The 18,343-nt window shown below is 53.6% G+C and overlaps 5 protein-coding genes across 5 annotated transcripts; 1 reads left to right on the forward strand and 4 right to left on the reverse strand.

The window, feature by feature from the left end:
• Positions 1–564: 564 nt before the first annotated feature.
• PG994_008716 (uncharacterized protein) lies at positions 565–1,148 on the reverse strand (the record flags this gene model as incomplete). The annotated part of the gene is made up of 2 exons (XM_066860125.1): positions 565–723; positions 762–1,148. 2 exons carry the CDS (start codon positions 1,146–1,148, stop codon positions 565–567), a joined length of 546 nt encoding a protein of 181 aa, XP_066713714.1.
• A 1,798-nt stretch (positions 1,149–2,946) lies between these two features.
• Positions 2,947–4,279, forward strand: PG994_008717 (uncharacterized protein; the record flags this gene model as incomplete). The annotated part of the gene is made up of 2 exons (XM_066860126.1): positions 2,947–3,242; positions 3,310–4,279. The coding sequence occupies 2 exons, from the start codon at positions 2,947–2,949 to the stop codon at positions 4,277–4,279; spliced, it is 1,266 nt and encodes a 421-aa protein (XP_066713715.1).
• Positions 4,280–6,318: 2,039 nt separating this feature from the next.
• PG994_008718 (uncharacterized protein) lies at positions 6,319–7,944 on the reverse strand (the record flags this gene model as incomplete). The annotated part of the gene is made up of 1 exon (XM_066860127.1): positions 6,319–7,944. The coding sequence occupies one exon, from the start codon at positions 7,942–7,944 to the stop codon at positions 6,319–6,321; it is 1,626 nt and encodes a 541-aa protein (XP_066713716.1).
• Positions 7,945–14,367: 6,423 nt separating this feature from the next.
• On the reverse strand, positions 14,368–15,227 carry PG994_008719 (uncharacterized protein; the record flags this gene model as incomplete). Its single annotated transcript, XM_066860128.1, has 2 exons — positions 14,368–14,877; positions 14,937–15,227. The coding sequence occupies 2 exons, from the start codon at positions 15,225–15,227 to the stop codon at positions 14,368–14,370; spliced, it is 801 nt and encodes a 266-aa protein (XP_066713717.1).
• Positions 15,228–16,412: 1,185 nt separating this feature from the next.
• On the reverse strand, positions 16,413–17,863 carry PG994_008720 (uncharacterized protein; the record flags this gene model as incomplete). The annotated part of the gene is made up of 2 exons (XM_066860129.1): positions 16,413–17,393; positions 17,420–17,863. 2 exons carry the CDS (start codon positions 17,861–17,863, stop codon positions 16,413–16,415), a joined length of 1,425 nt encoding a protein of 474 aa, XP_066713718.1.
• Between the last annotated feature and the right edge of the window lie 480 nt (positions 17,864–18,343).

Here is an 18,343-nt window from a genome sequence, read left to right on the forward strand (position 1 = left end):
AGGAAGCACTGGAAATGCGAAAGACTGAAGTCGTGACAGCAGGACGTTAATAGAATCGGGTGTTTATTGTACCTATGTAACATGTCCAGTGCGGGCGCCGTATGCCAGGATTTATCCCTAGGACACACAGCCCTGCGGAAAACCCCTTAGCCCCCTGGACCAGGCTCCAAATTGAGGAACAAGAAGTAGAGTAGAAAAGCAGTTGAATAACAGATATAAACCTTTCCGCGGTATGTAACAGAGAAACGCCGGACTCCGCCCCCCTTGTCATGCCCTGCCTTGCCAAATCGTACTCCTTCTCAAAATCAAAAGGCGCGTGTTGTGTGATCCCTCTGTTCCATGATTGACGCCGCTAATCAGTTAAATCAAGTCGCCTGCGTAATCGCCGTATGGGACTCATCCAGGAATGCGAAGGGAAGTGAGAGCGCAACCAAAAAACGCCAAAGCCGAGAGAGCCTTTATCGTGGAAAGATCGGGTCTTGCGAGAAAATGCATCTAGCAGCGCAAATCAGGGCTCCAAAGTCGAATAGACACCCCTCCCTCGTGCACGGTTCCCAAGCGGGCTCATTGCGGGAGCATGTTCCGGACCTCTTCGTCGCTCAGGCGAATCTCGTGCACTGGCTCCCGTCGGTTTTCTAACGGGGTGTACTCGCAATCGACATACGAGGGAAGGAAGATTTCGGGGTTCCATGCAAACCCTTGGCTCGACGACAGGTAGGAGATCTGCACATATGTAGGGTGGCTGATTAGTACGATGCAACTTGACTCCAAAAGGACCCATCGTGGGGTGGGGCGGGGGTCGACGTACCAATCTGGGGGGGACCATCCGGGTCGCCGATATTGATGACGGTGCACTCGTCCTGGCAAAAGGCGGTGCCTGACCAAACCGTTAGAAGCAGCCCCCAAGAAGACGTATTATTAAAGAAAAGTGGTGGTGTGACATACTGAGAAGGCTTGGCCGCCGCTGGTGCAGGACTCTCGGGGTTGTCCGAAGACTGCGAAGGCGACGAGGCCTTACTGGACCCAGGAGTCTGCGGGGAGGAGCTGTGGCTGGCATAGGATGATACCGACGACGAGCTCGTGGGCTTTCGGCTCTGCTCGAACCCCGAAACCCCGCGGGGAGCAGGTATAGCGATCGACGACGACATGATTGCGGATTTTCAGGCTTGCAGTGTTCGTAGTTGTTGTGTCAATAATTGACGTGGCGGTAGCAGTAGTGGTACAGTGGTGGTGGTCCGCGAACGACGGCAAGAGTCAGGTGGGCTGGTGCCGATAAGAGATGAATAAATGACACACTTGAGACGGACGGGCGCCGAAGGAAGGCAGGGGAGGCGGTGAAATGGTGGAAATGTAACAACGACCTTATTAGACCACGGGCAGCTCTACACAGATGAATATGCTGAGGTCAGAAACCCCTACCATCGGACTGGCTTAACAGGTTTCAAGATGTTCTGAGGAAGTTGAAGGTTGGGATACCTCAGAAGAAGGAATGGGGAGTTAATCAACGGTCGGGTGTCACTTGAACATCGGCATGAGTCAAATGGCAGCCAGATGGCAGTATCGAATCAAATGGGCTGAGCATGGGTTAGCGGTACGGTACAATTACCGTAACAGCAAATACTGTATGGACATCAAACAGGCACCAGGGGTCGCCTTAACCTGCTGGTCCTCACTATTGGGTTGGGGAGGATGGGCGAACTCACAAGCTCATTTGTCGGTTGGCCCGCATGTAGGTTGGCGCGGTTCGAGTTCATTGAGGGTGCGAAGTCGCTTGTGACACACACACCGTGGCTGATGATGGGGAATGTGTAGTCGTATGCCGCTTTGTTACAGGCTGGAGGGCGCTGTGGAGGTTTTAAGGTTGGGCAGAGGGATGCATCAACTTCTCAATCCAGCGCATTAGGCAGACAGAGAAGAGGATGCTACGGGTATATGTACACAAGTATAAGGTATCTATGGTGCTGCCTTCCAACCTGGATTCCACCGATCAAAAGGCCGGTAGCCTGACTACAACTTCCAATCCAACTTCAACCGGCCGTCATGCCAGAATCATATGTATGCCTAGCTGCCTGCCTGCCTGCCTGCCTGCCTGCCATGCTTGACTGCCCAGAGGTTGAGAGTGGATGGACGATCGGGAGCTCAACTATTGCAGTAGTGACCCCACAAAGTTACTGTTGCGGTAATGCATCAGACTTCCCTGGCTGGTGGAGCATTTTGGGGGTTCTCATACCAGCCGGGCGATAACGGAGCCCGTTCCGTATATACAAACACGACGGAGCTACCAGCTCAAGCCTCAAATTGACGAACGTCGCTCGCCCTGGCTGTTTGGGGCATTGCCAGCCAATCAACCTCGTTACTGAACCAGGATGAAGGATGACCTCGATGCGATATCGAGATCCCGATACCCTTGCGTGCCTGCCAGCCTGCTTCAGCTACCTCTACTAGCAGCAAGCATTGAATTGATTGTACTGTAGCTAGAAAGTGCTGCACACAGTGAAACAGTGAAGCATCGAAGCTAGTGTTGCAGCCGACTGCATTACCTAATACACGACGACGTAAGGTCGATCAGCTGTTTAAACAGTCGTTGACATATGGATTGCATAAGATTCGAGTATTGACTATCGCATAGTGCTGCATAAATCCTTGTGCGATGCGCACTGGCCACTTACACCTGTAATGCCAAGACCAGGCTGAAAGGCTGGCGCGTTTGTGTCCACAAGCTTCCCTAAGCTCCCAGAGGTCGGGTCAGGCAATTGCCATCCACTCCAACGTTACCTCATCATCGAACGTCAGCACTCTCTCATCCATCTTTGCCTACCCAGCCCGACGACCACGAACCCTCCTCTATCAAGCGAACTTGGAGGCGACGAATTCCTTGATCTCGACCCTAACGAACACCAATCTTTCTTGTCCCAGTTTCTCGGTCGAGCAATCAAATCAGCCAAGATGGGCGACGTCGCCGTGGAAAACCCGGCCAACACCGTGGCACCTCACAACAAGCCCACCCCCTCCACAATCCCCAATGTCGAGAACATCGAGGGCTTGTCATCACAAGGAGACGACGAATACGGCACATTGAAGAAGCTGCAACGGCATCTGGAGTACATCCAGCTGCAGGAGGAGTACATCAAGGATGAGCAGCGAAGCTTGAAGAGGGAGCTCGTCCGCGCCCAGGAGGAGATCAAGCGCATCCAGAGTGTGCCGCTGGTCATCGGCCAGTTCATGGAGGCCATCGACCAAAGGTACGTTGTCATCAAGTTGCTCGGGTACCCCGCTGTTACATCTACGATTTACTGACCGCGGGAACAGCACTGGTATTGTGCAATCCAGCACCGGCTCTAACTATGTTGTACGCATCCTGTCGACACTGGACCGCGAGAAGCTGAAGCCTTCGTCGTCTGTGGCCCTTCACCGCCACTCGAACGCCCTCGTTGATATCCTGCCTCCCGAGGCCGATTCCTCCATCGCTATGCTGGGCGCTGACGAGAAGCCCGATGTGACGTACGCAGATGTCGGTGGTCTGGATATGCAGAAACAAGAGATCCGCGAGGCCGTCGAGTTGCCTCTGACACATTTCGACCTTTACAAACAGATCGGAATTGATCCTCCCCGAGGTGTGCTTCTTTACGGACCTCCCGGAACGGGTAAGACCATGTTGGTCAAGGCTGTTGCCAACTCGACCACGGCCAACTTCATCCGTGTGGTTGGTTCCGAGTTCGTCCAGAAATACCTTGGTGAGGGTCCCCGAATGGTCCGTGACGTGTTCCGCATGGCCCGTGAGAACTCGCCTGCTATCATCTTCATCGACGAGATCGATGCCATCGCCACGAAGCGATTCGACGCCCAGACCGGTGCCGACCGAGAAGTCCAGCGTATTCTGCTGGAGTTGCTGAACCAGATGGACGGTTTTGACCAAACGGCCAACGTCAAGGTTATCATGGCCACCAACCGTGCCGATACCCTGGACCCTGCCCTGCTGCGACCCGGTCGTCTGGACCGAAAGATCGAGTTCCCCAACCTGCGCGACCGGAGAGAGAGGCGGTTGATCTTCTCAACCATCGCCAGCAAGATGAGCTTGGCGCCCGAGGTGGATCTCGACAGCTTAATCACCCGCAACGACCCGCTCAGCGGTGCCGTCATCTCTGCTATCATGCAGGAGGCCGGTCTGCGTGCGGTGCGCAAGAACCGATATAACATTATTCAGTCCGACTTGGAAGACGCCTACTCGGCCCAGGTCAAGAGCACGAGTGACGAGAACAAGTTCGATTTCTACAAATAAGGCTGAAGCGCATCTGTTTTGGGGGGTCTGGTGGGTTGGGCTCTCCCAGAAGAGCACGCAAGGGGGCGGGCAAGCTCTCATGGAGTTGGTTGGTGTTTGGATGCCTACGGAGTCATAGAGTAGTATCAAGCACCAGTCTACACGGCCAACTGGGGGCGTGCTTTATCAAAAATGTACACTGTACAATATCTACGCATTCATGAGACGATCGATTTGCATTCCCAAAGTTGTGGTCCTTATCTTATACATGCTTCTCGTAACGCCCACTGTACATACTAACAGCAACAGATCACAGAACTATGCATCCTTTCATAAGAACATAGCCAAGCAAAGGCAAGGAGCCACAACAGTCCCTCGCATTATTCTATACCGATGTATATGGTTACTATCTCCACCCTCGACGGCATGATAAGACCCCTGGATCAGTCGGTGCCCCGAGTATGCAAAGTGGCTCCCAGTATTCAGTCCCACGCGCCGAGATCGGGGCTCTCGATAACCACCCCCCCTCCTGCCTCCACAACAAGCCATACGTATATGTAGTATAATACCTATCAATAGGAGGAGTAAACCACCACGGACAGACGAACTTACCTACCTGCCTATTACCGTACTCTTCTAAGCTGGTTTTTCCTTATTGGGATAAAACATCCAAGACCGCCCGCCCCTCCCCTTACTTGGAGCAACAGAAGAAAAGAAGCCAAGGACTTATATCATTAGACTTTCCAACACTGGAGCACGCCAAAGCAAGTCATTCATTACTCACTCTTCTTCTTCTCACCTCATTCCTGATCAACCAGCCAGTCGGTTTTAGGGCCATCAGGTCCCTCAAGGTCACCACGCCATCACGCAAGATCGCCATTTCGTTTAGTCATGGCGGTGGGGGTACGTGGATTCGCTAAATAGGTAAGTAGTAGTAGCAAGCAAGCACGATTAGCAAGCACATCAGTTCGGTTGCATATTGCTAAATTCTCATATAACGCTCAAGTATCGTCATTTCTGGTAATTAGTTTGTTATTTGTCTCTTGTCCTATCATCCCTAGGTGATAATTTTCCTGTTTCCCTTTTCCTTTTCCCTTCTCCTTCTCCTTCTTCTCCCACTGGGAAAAATAGGTGATAAGTACATGAGGTGCTGAAGTGCTGGATCAAACGACCGAAAAAGAAGAGGGAGATCCATCCCTCCCTCTCGTTCACAGCAACATTAAGCTGAGCAAACTTATTTCTATCTCGCACGCCCTCTCTCCTCCTTCTTGCTCGCCCACCCGCTCGTTCTATTATACAAAAACCACCACCAACAAGGTCCAAGGGGAGAGAAAGCGTAACTCGTTACATCTTATCCCGTACCGGCAACATCAGCGTCGTCGTCATGTGGTTCGAAGAAGCCCCAGCTCGCCGAGGTATCTGCGGAAGACACTCTTAGCTGAGGCGTTTCGAAACAATCCCCCGTATCCGCTCCTCCCGTCTTTCGTCACCTCTACAGAGACTGAGAAAGATGCTCATGCCAAACCTCCAAGAGCGGGCGGCCGTGAGGCCCGTAATAATATCATTCCCTGCTGCTCGACTGAGACAGACAGGTAGAAACACTCTAGTAAGCGCCTTTGTTGTTTCCCATTTCCATCCTTCCCATGCCCATATTCTTCATGTCCGCCCATCGTCACCCTTTGGACCTTTCCTTTGTTATGCGCCGATCCTTGCTTCTAGTAACGCCGCCAACGCAAGGCCTTGGGTTGACCAAAACACACAAACAGACCCGGAATGATTGTACAAGTGCGCAACAAATTTGGGGTTGAAACGCGGCTCTCTTCTCGTCCACTTTTTCCTCTCTAGGTCGAGTCTATGTGACCTGACCACTGGTGATATTCCAAAATGGATGTAACTCTCTCCCCTCGCTCATCCGCACACCTGGGTATCTTCGCCTCTTCTTTCGAACGCCACACCAAAGTCTGGGGTATATCCTTCTCTCCTTCTTTCTTCTAACGCTTCTCAGATCTTGCCTGCCTGCCTCCCATTGCAGACAACCTACCCGCCAACGTCGCACACGTCTAGGAACCCATCACAACGGACAGTTCCAGCAGGAGCGTCACGAACTTAGCGTGCAACTCGATGAAGAAATCCGGCAGACCAACCAGCTCCGCCAAGCCGCGCGCCTTGGGGGCGAATCCACCGGGACCCATCGAGCCGCCCATGCTGCCCATGCGCTGGATGAAGCCGCTCCGACTACCGCCCGTCAAGAAGCTGCTCCCGCTATCTCGATCCGCCGGTTTCTCGCGATCGAAGGACCCTCCACCCAGCCCGATGCCGCTATCCCTGGGCCCGGGCGCATCGCCACCGCTGCCGTATTGGCCGCCCTTGGTATACTGGGACTGAAGACTGGTGATGGGCGAATTCCCCTCCTCGCGTTCACGCTCGCGCTCTGCCTCCTGTTCAGCCAGCCTCACGATCCAGTCTGCAAGCTCCTGAAACTTGACGGAGAGGAAGTTGAAAGCCTTCATGGCGACGCGCTCGCGATGCGTCGAAAGGGCCAAGAAGGCGTAAACCCGTCGCCTACCTCGCGCGTGGCGGTCAGGTATGCGGAAAATGAAGGCTGTCGTGTAGCCAGCAAGTGGGTCACCAAAAAAGATCGGGCCACCTGAGGACTGCGATGCCGGCGCATTATGATGGGATAGTGCGGCAGGCGACGATGGGGCGAATGGGGAAAGTGGTGTTGAGGCGGTCGGGTTGCTCATGGAGACGGAGTGGTTGGACGCATGCTCAGGCCTACGAGGCAGAGTTTCAAAGGAGAGGGTGCGCAAACATGAGGCCCTCACGATGGAATAGGTGTTGGCTATCTGAGGCTCGTGGGTGCTTGTGTAGTCGAGGTAATGCGTGTGCGACTGAAGGCTTGACTTGGAAGAGACGCTGGACTGCGAGGCCGAAGTCACAGGTCGGCGGCATGCTGCAGGGGGGCGCGCAGTAATATCGGTAGGTGAGGCCTCGATGTCCTCTTCGTCAGATGCGCACGATGATTGAGGGTTCGAGTTGGGTGGACTCGTATCCCTGCTCGAACCACCGTAAACACGGGCGTACGGGGTCCGGGTACGTAGAGTCGGACCGCGCGGCTCGGCTTGGGCGCTGCCCCCCTTCTTGTCTTGCTCGCCACTGCCATTGCTTTCTTGGCGCTTGGGGAGCGTGAGCGCGCAGTTCTGGCAGGGATTTGCATTTTTGGTTACGTCGGGGTCGTAAGTGCGCCGAAAGTTCGGGTCGGCTCTTGAATGCGCGTCATGTGATGACGGTGCCTCGGGTGCTTTCCTCGGGCTCTGCGGCGGCGTTTCTATGGCTGGAGTTGCCGAAACGGCTTGTTTGCTCGTAGACAGTTTCGACGATGTGCGCCTTACGGCTGCGCGTTGCGCTTCTTGTTCCGAGGCCGGTAAACTCGAACTCCGCGATGTCGTCAAATTCATCTTGCGCATAGCGTCTGTCACGTTGTTGGGTTGCGACGGCGCGGCCGCGCTAGTCTGCGGGCGGCCCTGGTCCAGGCGATCATTGTAACAATGGGAACATGGGACTGGGAGACCCTCGGTCACCATCAACGGGGTCGGGCCATGCAGATCGCAGTAATGCGCCAAGCAAAGCTGAATATGGGATGTCAGTAAGGGGTCAGAAGTCGGCGGTCGATGTGTGACCACCATGGCGATCAACTACGAAGTGACAAAGGTGTTTGGGCAGTTAGGCCTCCCAGACATGTTGGGAGGGAGGGGACATCGATCAGATCATATAAATGTGCTGAAGAAGAGCCCTGTCAAACGTGGAACATTCTTTTGGTTCTAGGGCATGTCCGACCGCTGGGTCAATCAAAGGGATGCGAACGATCGGTGCGTTGGTGTCAAACAACACACCAAACGGCAATAGGAAGGAGACGAGGAATCTTGGTGGTTGAGACGCGACAAGCTTCCGGAACGTCATCCGCGCAAGGGGGGGCCGGCCAGGTCAAGGGTGGGAAGAGTTGCATTTCCAATTTCTCGTCATCTTCCTCTTCCTGAGATCTGCTGCTTCCCCCAGTCAGTCACTGACTGACTGCCTGCTCTTATCAGAGTAAGCAATAAGCCTGTCTGGTAGGGGTAAGCAATAAATGCGCCATAGTACCAAGTGTAGGTGAGACGGCGCGCACACGCCTCGCGCCGTGCCGTCAGATTGGCCCAAGACAACCCAAAAAGAAAATGAGGTGAGTACAAGCGACGAGACAGGTCAAGCTGAACCCAAAGGACCGGGGGGCTTTGGGATTGGAGGTGACGGTGATGACAATGACAAGGCAGCAACGTGGCGTGGGGGGAGGGAACATCAGAAGCATCGATCAATCAAGTGCCGTTCTGGACGCCTTGTTCGAGGCGGTGAAAAAGAAGAAGACCACTGGCATGTACTGTAGCATTGCGTGGGGGAGCAAGAAAAAAAAGAGACAAATCAGAAGCCCCCAAAATCAAACATGGTTACTTACTATGGAAGCCATGACGTCTGCTACTGGTTCTTTTTCTTCGCTGGTGGTGGTGCAGTGCTTTGTTCCTGTAGGCCGCCTACTCGCACGCACCTTATCCGATTGGGAGGATTCGATAAGTCGGCAGCGTGATTGATGCAGGTCAGGATAAGAGGCGGCGCCCTCCGTATTGATCTCGTGCTTGATCTTCCTTCTTTGTTCCTCCTTTTTGGTGACCGCCTGCTTCCTGGCGCATGAGCAGCCGAGATTGGATTTGGAGGGTGGACGTGTACTGTAAGATTCCGCCTCTCTTACTTGCTTCTTCCTCGTTCGCGTTGCCCTTAGTAATCCCCTCCGCTGCACCGCCTGCAGACCGCCTTCAACGGTAAGTGGTGGGATTGGGATTGGGTAGGGTTGATCGAAAAGTACGCCCAATGTGACCGAAATTGGCAATTGGGTGGTGGCGTATGTATGTAGGTAATAGGTAGTGTGTGTGTAAGTCGGTATGCAGAGTTATGTTCGATGGTGGGTGCGTGGGTGGGTGATGTCGAATATCTCAGTACCGAATAAAACCACTTGTGCACCTTCTTCGCACTCCCTTTCCTCCTTCTCCTCCCGAACAAGGGGTTCGTGATCGGTCAGCGGTGCGAAAGAAGGGAGAGGGAGGAAAGCCGGGTCGGATGGGAATGGTGGTGGTGGAGGAGCAGCCACGGGCAAAAAGGTGCGAGCGAGTGAGCTTAGGTCAATATGTAATAATGCAATGGGATGTATGATGATTTTAGTCGGTAATAGCTCGTTCCTTTTCGTACCTTGCTCTTTGGCTCCTCCACCCAAAAAACACTTTCCAATACCTAGTACCGTAGTAGGAACGGAGGATAAAAGAGACCAGCTCGTTTTTTCTTGATTATTGCTTGAATCCTGGGTCGGCCTGTCCCCAGAAATGTTTCTCCCAGGATCTGCCCTGAGCTTGACCACTGCCCGTTGTAGGGAATGGTGCCGCGCCTACAGTTAACTAGGTTCCGGCAGTGCCTCCGGGGGTCGACTAGACAGCGTGGACTGACACCGGACGGGCCTAGGGTAGGCTCTAGGTTTCGAGGTTGGGTGCCCAAAAAGAAGTGCCCGGATATCTGGTGTGCGTGTGTGCGTATGTGCGTTCTGGGCGGATGGAGGGGCAATCCCTCCAATTCCAATCAGACAAGTCCCATTCGACAATGGCCCAGCCCAGCAACCCTCCGATCTTCCCCTCTCCCTCCAAAATGCCCAACAGAGATGTACCGGAGACTCGGCGCTTGGGTTTTTCGATGGCGGTGCTAGGACGGCCCACCCGCCCCTCTTAATGGTAAGCAGAATCTCGCCGCAATACTCGTAAACGGGTCCAGGGGTCTTCTCGGTGGGTGCCGTTGTACGTAATAGACACGGCCAGGACGAGAGGTTTCGGATTAGAGATGAGAAAATGTGTTGTTGTGAAAGTGCTCGAGTCAGCAGGGAATAGAAAAAAGAGTTTTGCCAGTCTGTTTCGCTGGTGGGCTTGGGTACCCGATATATCTGTCTATCTAAGAACTAGCAGGTAGGTGCCGCAGGTGAGGAAAGAAAGAAAGACATGTGAAGGCGAGCCTATGAAACTAATAGGGCAATCAGACGATCTGAGAGGATTCGAGCAGTCGAGGACTCAAGGTCAACTCGTATCGTTCGATTAAGGTTTCTGTCAGTCAGCACGCCGGCTCGCTCTAGACGATAGTGTCCAGTCGAAACCGATCGAGGTGGAAAGGTGACACTGACGGGGAGTGGACAGAGCCGCAATTTCACACGCATTGACGAGAGGAGGAGCGGTATGGATTGGGAGAGCAGCTAATATTAGTTATTGGGTAAAATTGGTGCTGTGCTTATATATCAACGATCTAGAACTTGTGGATGAGGATGACTTGCTTGCTGGGGCCACCTTGTACCAATATGTAAATACGCAAACCATAAAGTTTTATATACACATGATATATATCACTAATGCACGCTTTGGGAGATGAATGACACTCAAGACTTGAATATGAAGAGCGGCAGCACTTGTGCGCATACGCATCCGCATACTCATCCACCCGTGTTGATATCTCGTTGCAGATTATTGGGAGCGAACGGGGGAGGCTGTCCCCGATGGGGCATCAGTAGCGTTCGGAGTTGGGGCGGGCTTCAGGACGAGGCAGGCTATTACGCGAAACAGGGCCGAATGTGGGAGAAAATGAACCGGACTTCGACCATACGTGGTAAATGGGACGCAGGTATACATGCATGGGTGTCCGGCTGAGGTGCATACGGCTGAGGCGTACGGACATGGGCCAATACAGCGTGTATAGCTGATTACTCGTCGTAAGCAAATGCGGGAGGAGGAGGACGGGGGAAGATGTCGGAATGGTCTCAGGGGACGAGAATCCGGCCAGGTTGCCCCAGCTCCGCAACTCGGCTTATACCCCTACACCCAACTTTGCCAGACAGCGAATCGTGTTCGAGGCGGTTAATATAATAACCGGGGAGGTCCCAAGCGGACAAGATCTCGATGTCACCGGAAAGAGATTGTTTGATTTGTACTCCAATAAGCAGATCTTGACCGGTCCGTCGTCGGTATATTGCCATGATGTTAGACAGACAAGCTTTCAATACTGCCCAATCACCCCCAAGTCAATTGAAGTCGAGCCAATCAAACAACAACATAACCTACCCATTGAAGCAATGGAGTGTAGGTAGAGGATGATCCTTATTCCTTCTCTCCACAGCACAGCAGCAACAGCCTCGACGATGCTGCTAGCCGGTTCCCTCATTTTCCTACATGTGGATGAAGAGGAGACGAAGACACCTCCATCTCCGTGTCTGGAACTTCGTGATCAGTCCATACCACAGCTTGGCTGCATCTGCCGCTAGCCGGCCTCCTGCACGGGCTGCCCTGCCCACTGCAACTTGTAAGCCCCCTCCAAACATCTGTACTTTCCCGCGGATTATGCGCATATACGCATTTTCCATCACTTTAGATGTCCTCATCGTTCAGCCTCAGGACAGGTACCCAGCCAGCGCTCATTTCATTTCCGCTTCTCTTGGGTAGGTTTTTGGGCATGTATGTATGTATATCGCAGAGCGGGCGACAAAGCGACATCACTTTCGCAAGGCCGGCCCTCGGTTCGGCGGGAAAGGTCCAGGTGTCCGGCAATGCCATGCAGGAGGTAGCTCGCTCGCCAATGCTGGGGTGGGAACCGAGGGATTGGAGCTGCAGCAGTTCAAAAAATCGGTAGTCTGACTGCCTTAGGTACGGTAGCCGCCCCCATTTTACGCAGCAAGCCAGATTGGGACGAACATGCGCACCATCTTTGCATTTCAGGAATTGGCCCTGATGCTGCTCAAGCGAGCTGTCACTGTCACTTCTGGACTATTATGTGGACTGCGGTCCTCGATGGCGCGCACATGGCGGCAGCAACGTATTTTCAATCTTCTGCAAACCTCCATTTGGGCTATGAGCTGAATGCCATCAATAAATGTTGTGCTCTTCATTTCACACACCCGCCGTGCAAAAGTACCCTGGAGCCCTGGCAGCCCTGTACCGTACCTGTAAACCAGAGCAGTCAGTAGTCGTAGCACGCTGCTACTGTATCAGTGACCGACATTCGAGCCGTCCATGTCCATCACATGCAGCGATGATCGGAGACGGGCCATGTTACCCCAATGTATTAGCTTCTGCTGGTGCCCTTCCCTCGCGTGGCTTTCCGAACCAAACTGCGAACTTCCAACCGGTCGGTCGGTGGGATGATTTTTCATGGGACGAACAGGCAGAATCCGAAAGGACTCTCGGCGGCTCCACCGCCAAGGGTGTCCACAGAAGCCGGCTAGAACGTTCCTAGAAGCTGCCAATATTGAGAAGGCCAGGACTGATGAGTGGGGGAGGGGACGGGGAGGAAAACGAACCCAGCTTCAGATGAGAAAAACAAGAGGCAACTGTTTGCTGCTCTGTAACGACATCCAAAGCATGGATAAATGATAAATAAATAGACTACAGTGGTCTCCAACAAGGTCTGAGGTATGTGCCTAGGCGAGAATGTACCTACAGTACCTATCAACTGATGTTTGTACCGATGCGCTGAATCTGGGGAACCCGAACCCCATTTCTTGGCCATCGTCGCCCGCTTGAAAAAGCGATTTGCATCGAGTCCAGCCCATCAAATGTATGTCCACCACGTGTGCGGAAGAGAATTCAGCCCCGGCAAAACAACCATGCGCGTTCCATTTCTAGGTCATAAAAATGGAAGAATGTCATGGTACATCATCATCATCGTATCACAACTGCGTGTACGGAACGGGTCGAAGCAACTTCAAATCCTCGTCGATGCGTAGCGAGCCGTCATGCCGTGCTCACACTTCGAAATGTGCACATACGTAGGGGTCTCCGATCAGTAGCTCGCCGGCGCCGTTGCGGAGCCTTGCATCTCTAGCCAGGGGAGGGTTAAGGCTTCTTAGGCAGCCCTAGCGTATCACCCGACGACATGTAGACTATTCTATTTGCTCAAGGATAAATCCGCGTCTTTTTCTCCGATGGAAGGAAAGCATGATTGTCTCGGCCTTGTGGAAAGAGGAATAGGCTGCTGCAGGTATATCTACACTAGGGCAGTAAGATGTAAGCCGTCTGTCCCACTACCCGCTATCCTCCTTCCTAAGTCTTACTGTAGCCGGTGCCCAGCATGCATGTACATCGTAGGAGTGAGAAATTCATGCCACTCCCAATCTCTGGGGCAAAGGAACTTTTTTGAAACCCAAGATCTGCAATGAACCAGTTCGTCCCATCCCCTGCGTCGTGCGTCTCCGGCCCGGCCAGCAGGCAGGCAGGCAGGGGGTTGTGCGACGACGACGACGTCATTTTTTTAATCTATTTAGCCACGAGAAATCAGCGTTACACGACCTCATCTCAGCTAGCTTATCTATCCTCATGTACGATGCCACCTTCCAGACGGGCGGGCCGGGAGGTTAAAACCTGAACAAAGTCCCCGTTCGGCCACACACTCCCTTCTTTGGAGGAGGTCCATCTGTGCCGTCTCTCGTCACTCTGCCGGGCAGGGGGGTGGGTGACAATGTGCGTGCTTGTCGTTCTTTGCATTTGCCCGGATGCGGTGAGCTTCGTCGGACTAGGATTCGTGCTAGGATATTCAGGTCATCTTACGCCGAGCTCGTCTCTCTCTCTCTCTCTCTCTCTCTCTCTCTCTATGTGCCATTCGTTCCCTATATCTATTTTGGTGTGCTTATGCTCGTTCGCCGCTTTATATTACATACCTTGCTTCGTCAGCTCTGACTGAAGCTGTTCTTTTATGATGTGCAACAGAGCTACGTGGGACCGTCCTCACCGCACATATGAGGCGTGCGCATGACAAGTCGAATACAGCCATGTTGAGAAAGGGTATTGGGGTTACACATCTCGTAAAGAAAAAGCATCTGCAGATGGACCCCTACACGTACACATGCATAGGTTACTGTACATGCATACGGAGTAAAATAATGAGTCGAGCCCGGTCTGATCTGATCTGATCCATCTCCCCTAATATGTGTGGTCCAATTATATGTATTGAACTTAATGAAAATCTCAACTTGTTTTTGGTGGCTAATTAAGGTCATCACCCCGGTTTCATGCAAAGATGGACTTGGGTCTCTCCAGCATCTTCCCATCCAGCTCGATATCCACCTTCTCGTTGTAGAAGCAGAGCAGTCCCGCGACCCGCGCGCTCTCGTGGGTGGGCGTCCGGTAATACCAAACCACATCTTCGACCACCGTCTCCTTCCCTTCCTTGCCCCGCTCCCCCGGCGGCAAGACGACCGAATAGTAGTTAGCCTCCCCCTTATATGGACACTGCGTCGTCGTCCCGCTCTCCCTGATGAGGTCCAAGTGGTCCGCGATCGCCGTGGCCGGCAGGTAGTACCGCACCGGCAGCCCCGTCTCGTACAGGTGCATGGCCGACGACGCGCTGGCCACGAGCTGCCCTCCGACGAAGACGCGGACGGGGCGCGTCGAGGGCAGGATGTCGATGCGCTTGTACGGGTCCCGCGGGTGCACGTAGATGCGCTCGTCCTCCTCGAACCACGCCGCGCCGGGCGCCGAGAACTCCACGCGCGCCAGGCCGGCGAGGGGCGCGCCGCGCTGTTGGGCGGGAGGTCCGGGCTGAACACCAGGACCCGGTCCGTGGTCCAGTCCCTTACAACAAGCTTGGCGGTGTAGAAGGGTGATGATGATGATGATGATGCTGCTGCCCTCTCGTTTTCTTCTTCTTTTGGTTGGAGGACACCGTCCCGGAACGCGGATAGAGGCAGGTAGTAGAAGGGGTAGTAGTCATGCTCCCACACGCAGAGCGCCGAGGTGGTGTCGGCGACGAAGGTGTTGCCGAACTGGATCCGGACGCGCTTCGGGGTTCGCAGCGTCTTGACGGGCCCCTGGTGTAGGAGCCGCTCGCCAAGTTGTTGAAGATCCGGTTGGGCCTTGGGGCTTGCCATTGTGTTCCTGGGAGATGGATACGAATATATATATGTTTATATCGCTGAAATATGGAGACTATTCAAGCAGGTTGGTCACAACTCTTGGGTGAGAAAGTATTCTTATCCAAGAGAAAAGAGAGTGAGTGGCCAACAAAGTGGCTGCATATAACAACCTGTTTATGTACTGTAAGTCCAACTCTCTCTATTACCCGTCCTACCCCGCCATCACTTTCGTGACGCAATAGTTGCAGTGATTTGTCAATGGCGGAACGACGAATAGCCTTTGGCTTCCATATGAATCATGATAGACATATGCATGTCTTCACCTCTCGAAATATTTACTGTTTACTTAGGCATGAATGTAGGCCAAAAAGCCTATTTTCGGGATCCCGGATGTTAGCTATCATCCGACAATATCCAATTAAAAAGGGGGAAAGTCGAAGACAACCTCCATATAGTTGCTCAAAAGGGTTCGAGACGGTGTCACATATAAACACAAATGGTTCATGTACATGTGGCCAGCAGAGTGTTTATTGCTCTGTTGTGTCTATTATCCTGTCTCCTCCTAATCCTCGGATCTGTCTCTATAAAACGCAGAGAGATAGAGAGAAAGGCGAGCCGCGCTGCGTAATGGGGTATCTCAAATGCATGCAATCCGTCCATCGTCCATCTGCTTGCTATCTTACTTGAATCTAAGCTTGTGTGTGCAAGGGAGAAGTTGAAGGTGAAGAGAATCGTTTCCCCCATTTCCGGCCATACCGACCAATGCCACACTCCTGTCTGAATGCAATCGCCGTGCACCAGGTTACAAATGCATCTCTTGCCAAATAACCCTCCGTAATCGATCATACCACGCTATGCTGAATTGTTCCCTTTCCGATCCTCAAATGCAAATGCCAATCAGATAACGTGATCCTTGCTTTTTATCGCAGAAAACTCCTATCTCGTACCAAGGCCGTGTGTAAGGGCGGCCATTCTTGCTTGCTGGCAGAAATAAGCGCCAAAACCAATCCTAATAATCCGGGCTTCATGCTTCCCGGTAACGAATATACATCTGCCTTAAAATGAAGAGGCAAATGGCGTAGACAGGCCCAGTAGTGCACCGGCTGTACTGGGGTGCAAAAATTTAACTCTCATCGGCTTCAAGAGCGATGATGGAGAGTGTGTGACATCTCCCAGCAAAATCTTCGGCGGCCTACAGGCCTAATCCTCCACAAAAGGGTCATGGGCAACTTCCAATCGCTTAGAGGCCGGCTCGTCGTCTTCCTCGACCACATTGTACTTCTCCATCCATTGCTTCCGGAGAACCTGGTAGATGAACAGGAACTGTGGCTCTGCCTGAACCATCATTCTCCGCTGTTCCCGAAGCGTGTTGACCGTATCGAAGACCAGATCCGGGGCATCCGCGCCCCCATGCTTCTCGTCGTAGTTCTCTAAATCGCCCGAGTCGACTTCGCGCATGAGGTGCTCCAGGGCGATGAAGGTGCCGCTGCGTCCCACGCCCGCGGAGCAATGGACAATGCGTGGGTTGTCCTGGCTGGCATTCTTGGCTCGTGACAGTCGCATGAGCTCGAAGAATGATTCGATGTCCTCCAGCGCCGGCACTCCGTAATCGGGCCATTTCTTGTACAGGAGATGCCAGACCACCATGTCCTCGTCTCGGCCCTCGACGTGCAGTACCAGCTGGCGCATTACGATTGCGCCTTCGGCTTTCTCTTCCACCGAGACACATTTTAGACTGGCCCGGAAACCGTCGCCGAATTCGTCAGCTTCGCCAAGCTCTTTTGTCTCATCGACGTCTCGCGGGTAGTATGGGAAACACTTCTCAATGTGCTTCTCGTGTGTTTCGGTAAGCATAACGATTACTGCAGGGCTTTGCAGCTGTTCCGCCACCATGCGCCACGTGTGCTCCGTGGTATTGCCTTTGGGACCTTGCATAGCAATGTACCGATGCGGTGGCCTGTCGTCGGGGTTCAACGGGGACTTCAAGATGATGGGTGAAGCGTTGATGTAGTCTGTGGCGCCTTCGGGTACCTGGAGCTTGATTCGGTTGCTGTTCCATGGCTGGACATTGCCGTACCGGTCGAGGTTGCGATACATGGGACTCAATGGCGCATACTGGGGATGCGCCACAGGGTCTTGAGTGCCCAGCATGGTTCGCTCCCCTCCGTCCAGATGATCTCGCTATATTTGGCAATTATGTCCTGCACGGACAGGTTCAAGAAGGCGGGGATCTTGTGCAGCATGTCCCCTGGACCACCCCCTTGTTTAGAAGCTTGGGCGACGTCGCTCTGGCCGGCAGTACGGTCTTTGGGGTCGCTCTCCCCGGCGGGGCCATGATTCACGATCGCAGGCGAGGACGGCTGCGCCAGCGACGCCGGGGCGGGAGCGCGCTCGCTTGTGCGACGAACGGAACTTGAAGTTGCGAAATGGGGATTTGGGCGGGTGAAAGCTGGTGGCGCTCTGCGTGCCGTGGCTCGATCGCGGCGGCGTTGTCGAGGTTGAGATGGTGAGGGTCGGGGGTGCCTCACGAGCAGGCGTCGTCGATCGTCCGTCGGCTGAGTTTCGCGCAGAGGAGGGGCACTGACAGGCGACGCAGCTGGCCCCATGGCGCCCTTCTTGGAGCGCCGGAAGCGCTGAGAGAAGTCGGGCATGCTAGTCAGCGGGCGGAGACTCGGGTTGAGCCTGGGAATACGGCAGCCCTGTCTGCGAGCGTGGGGAAATACTGTCGCGATGTCGTTGAGTATGGCCAGAAGGACAGGTCGACAAATTTCAGTAGAGTAGAATAGCGACAGGCAGGATCGGCGGTGGTAGCGGTGGCAGGAAGTAGATGGCGCCAGTCGTTCGTATTAGTAGTGTGTTAGTTGAATTGGTGAAAGCGAGATGAGATCATACCCGCACGCTGCACCACGCGAGTCAGTGCAGTGCGGAAGCCTATTCCGCAGAGATGAGTGAACCTGAAGCAGTAACAAATAGAGAATTGAGTCACGGACGACTCGGAAGGTTGAGAGTTTGTCGGTTGAGGCTGGGAGCCTGATGGCAATACTGCGCGACGGGCAAACTGCTCCGTGTTGTAAACGATGAATGAAGGTGGCGTGCTGAAGGATGGAATTGTGTTTAGGCCAGGCACGTGT

This window comes from Apiospora phragmitis (genome assembly GCF_038363925.1).
Source record: "Apiospora phragmitis strain CBS 135458 chromosome Unknown utg000008l:1.0-3514335.0:1.0-3519231.0, whole genome shotgun sequence".
NCBI classification, from domain to species: domain Eukaryota; kingdom Fungi; phylum Ascomycota; class Sordariomycetes; order Amphisphaeriales; family Apiosporaceae; genus Apiospora; species Apiospora phragmitis.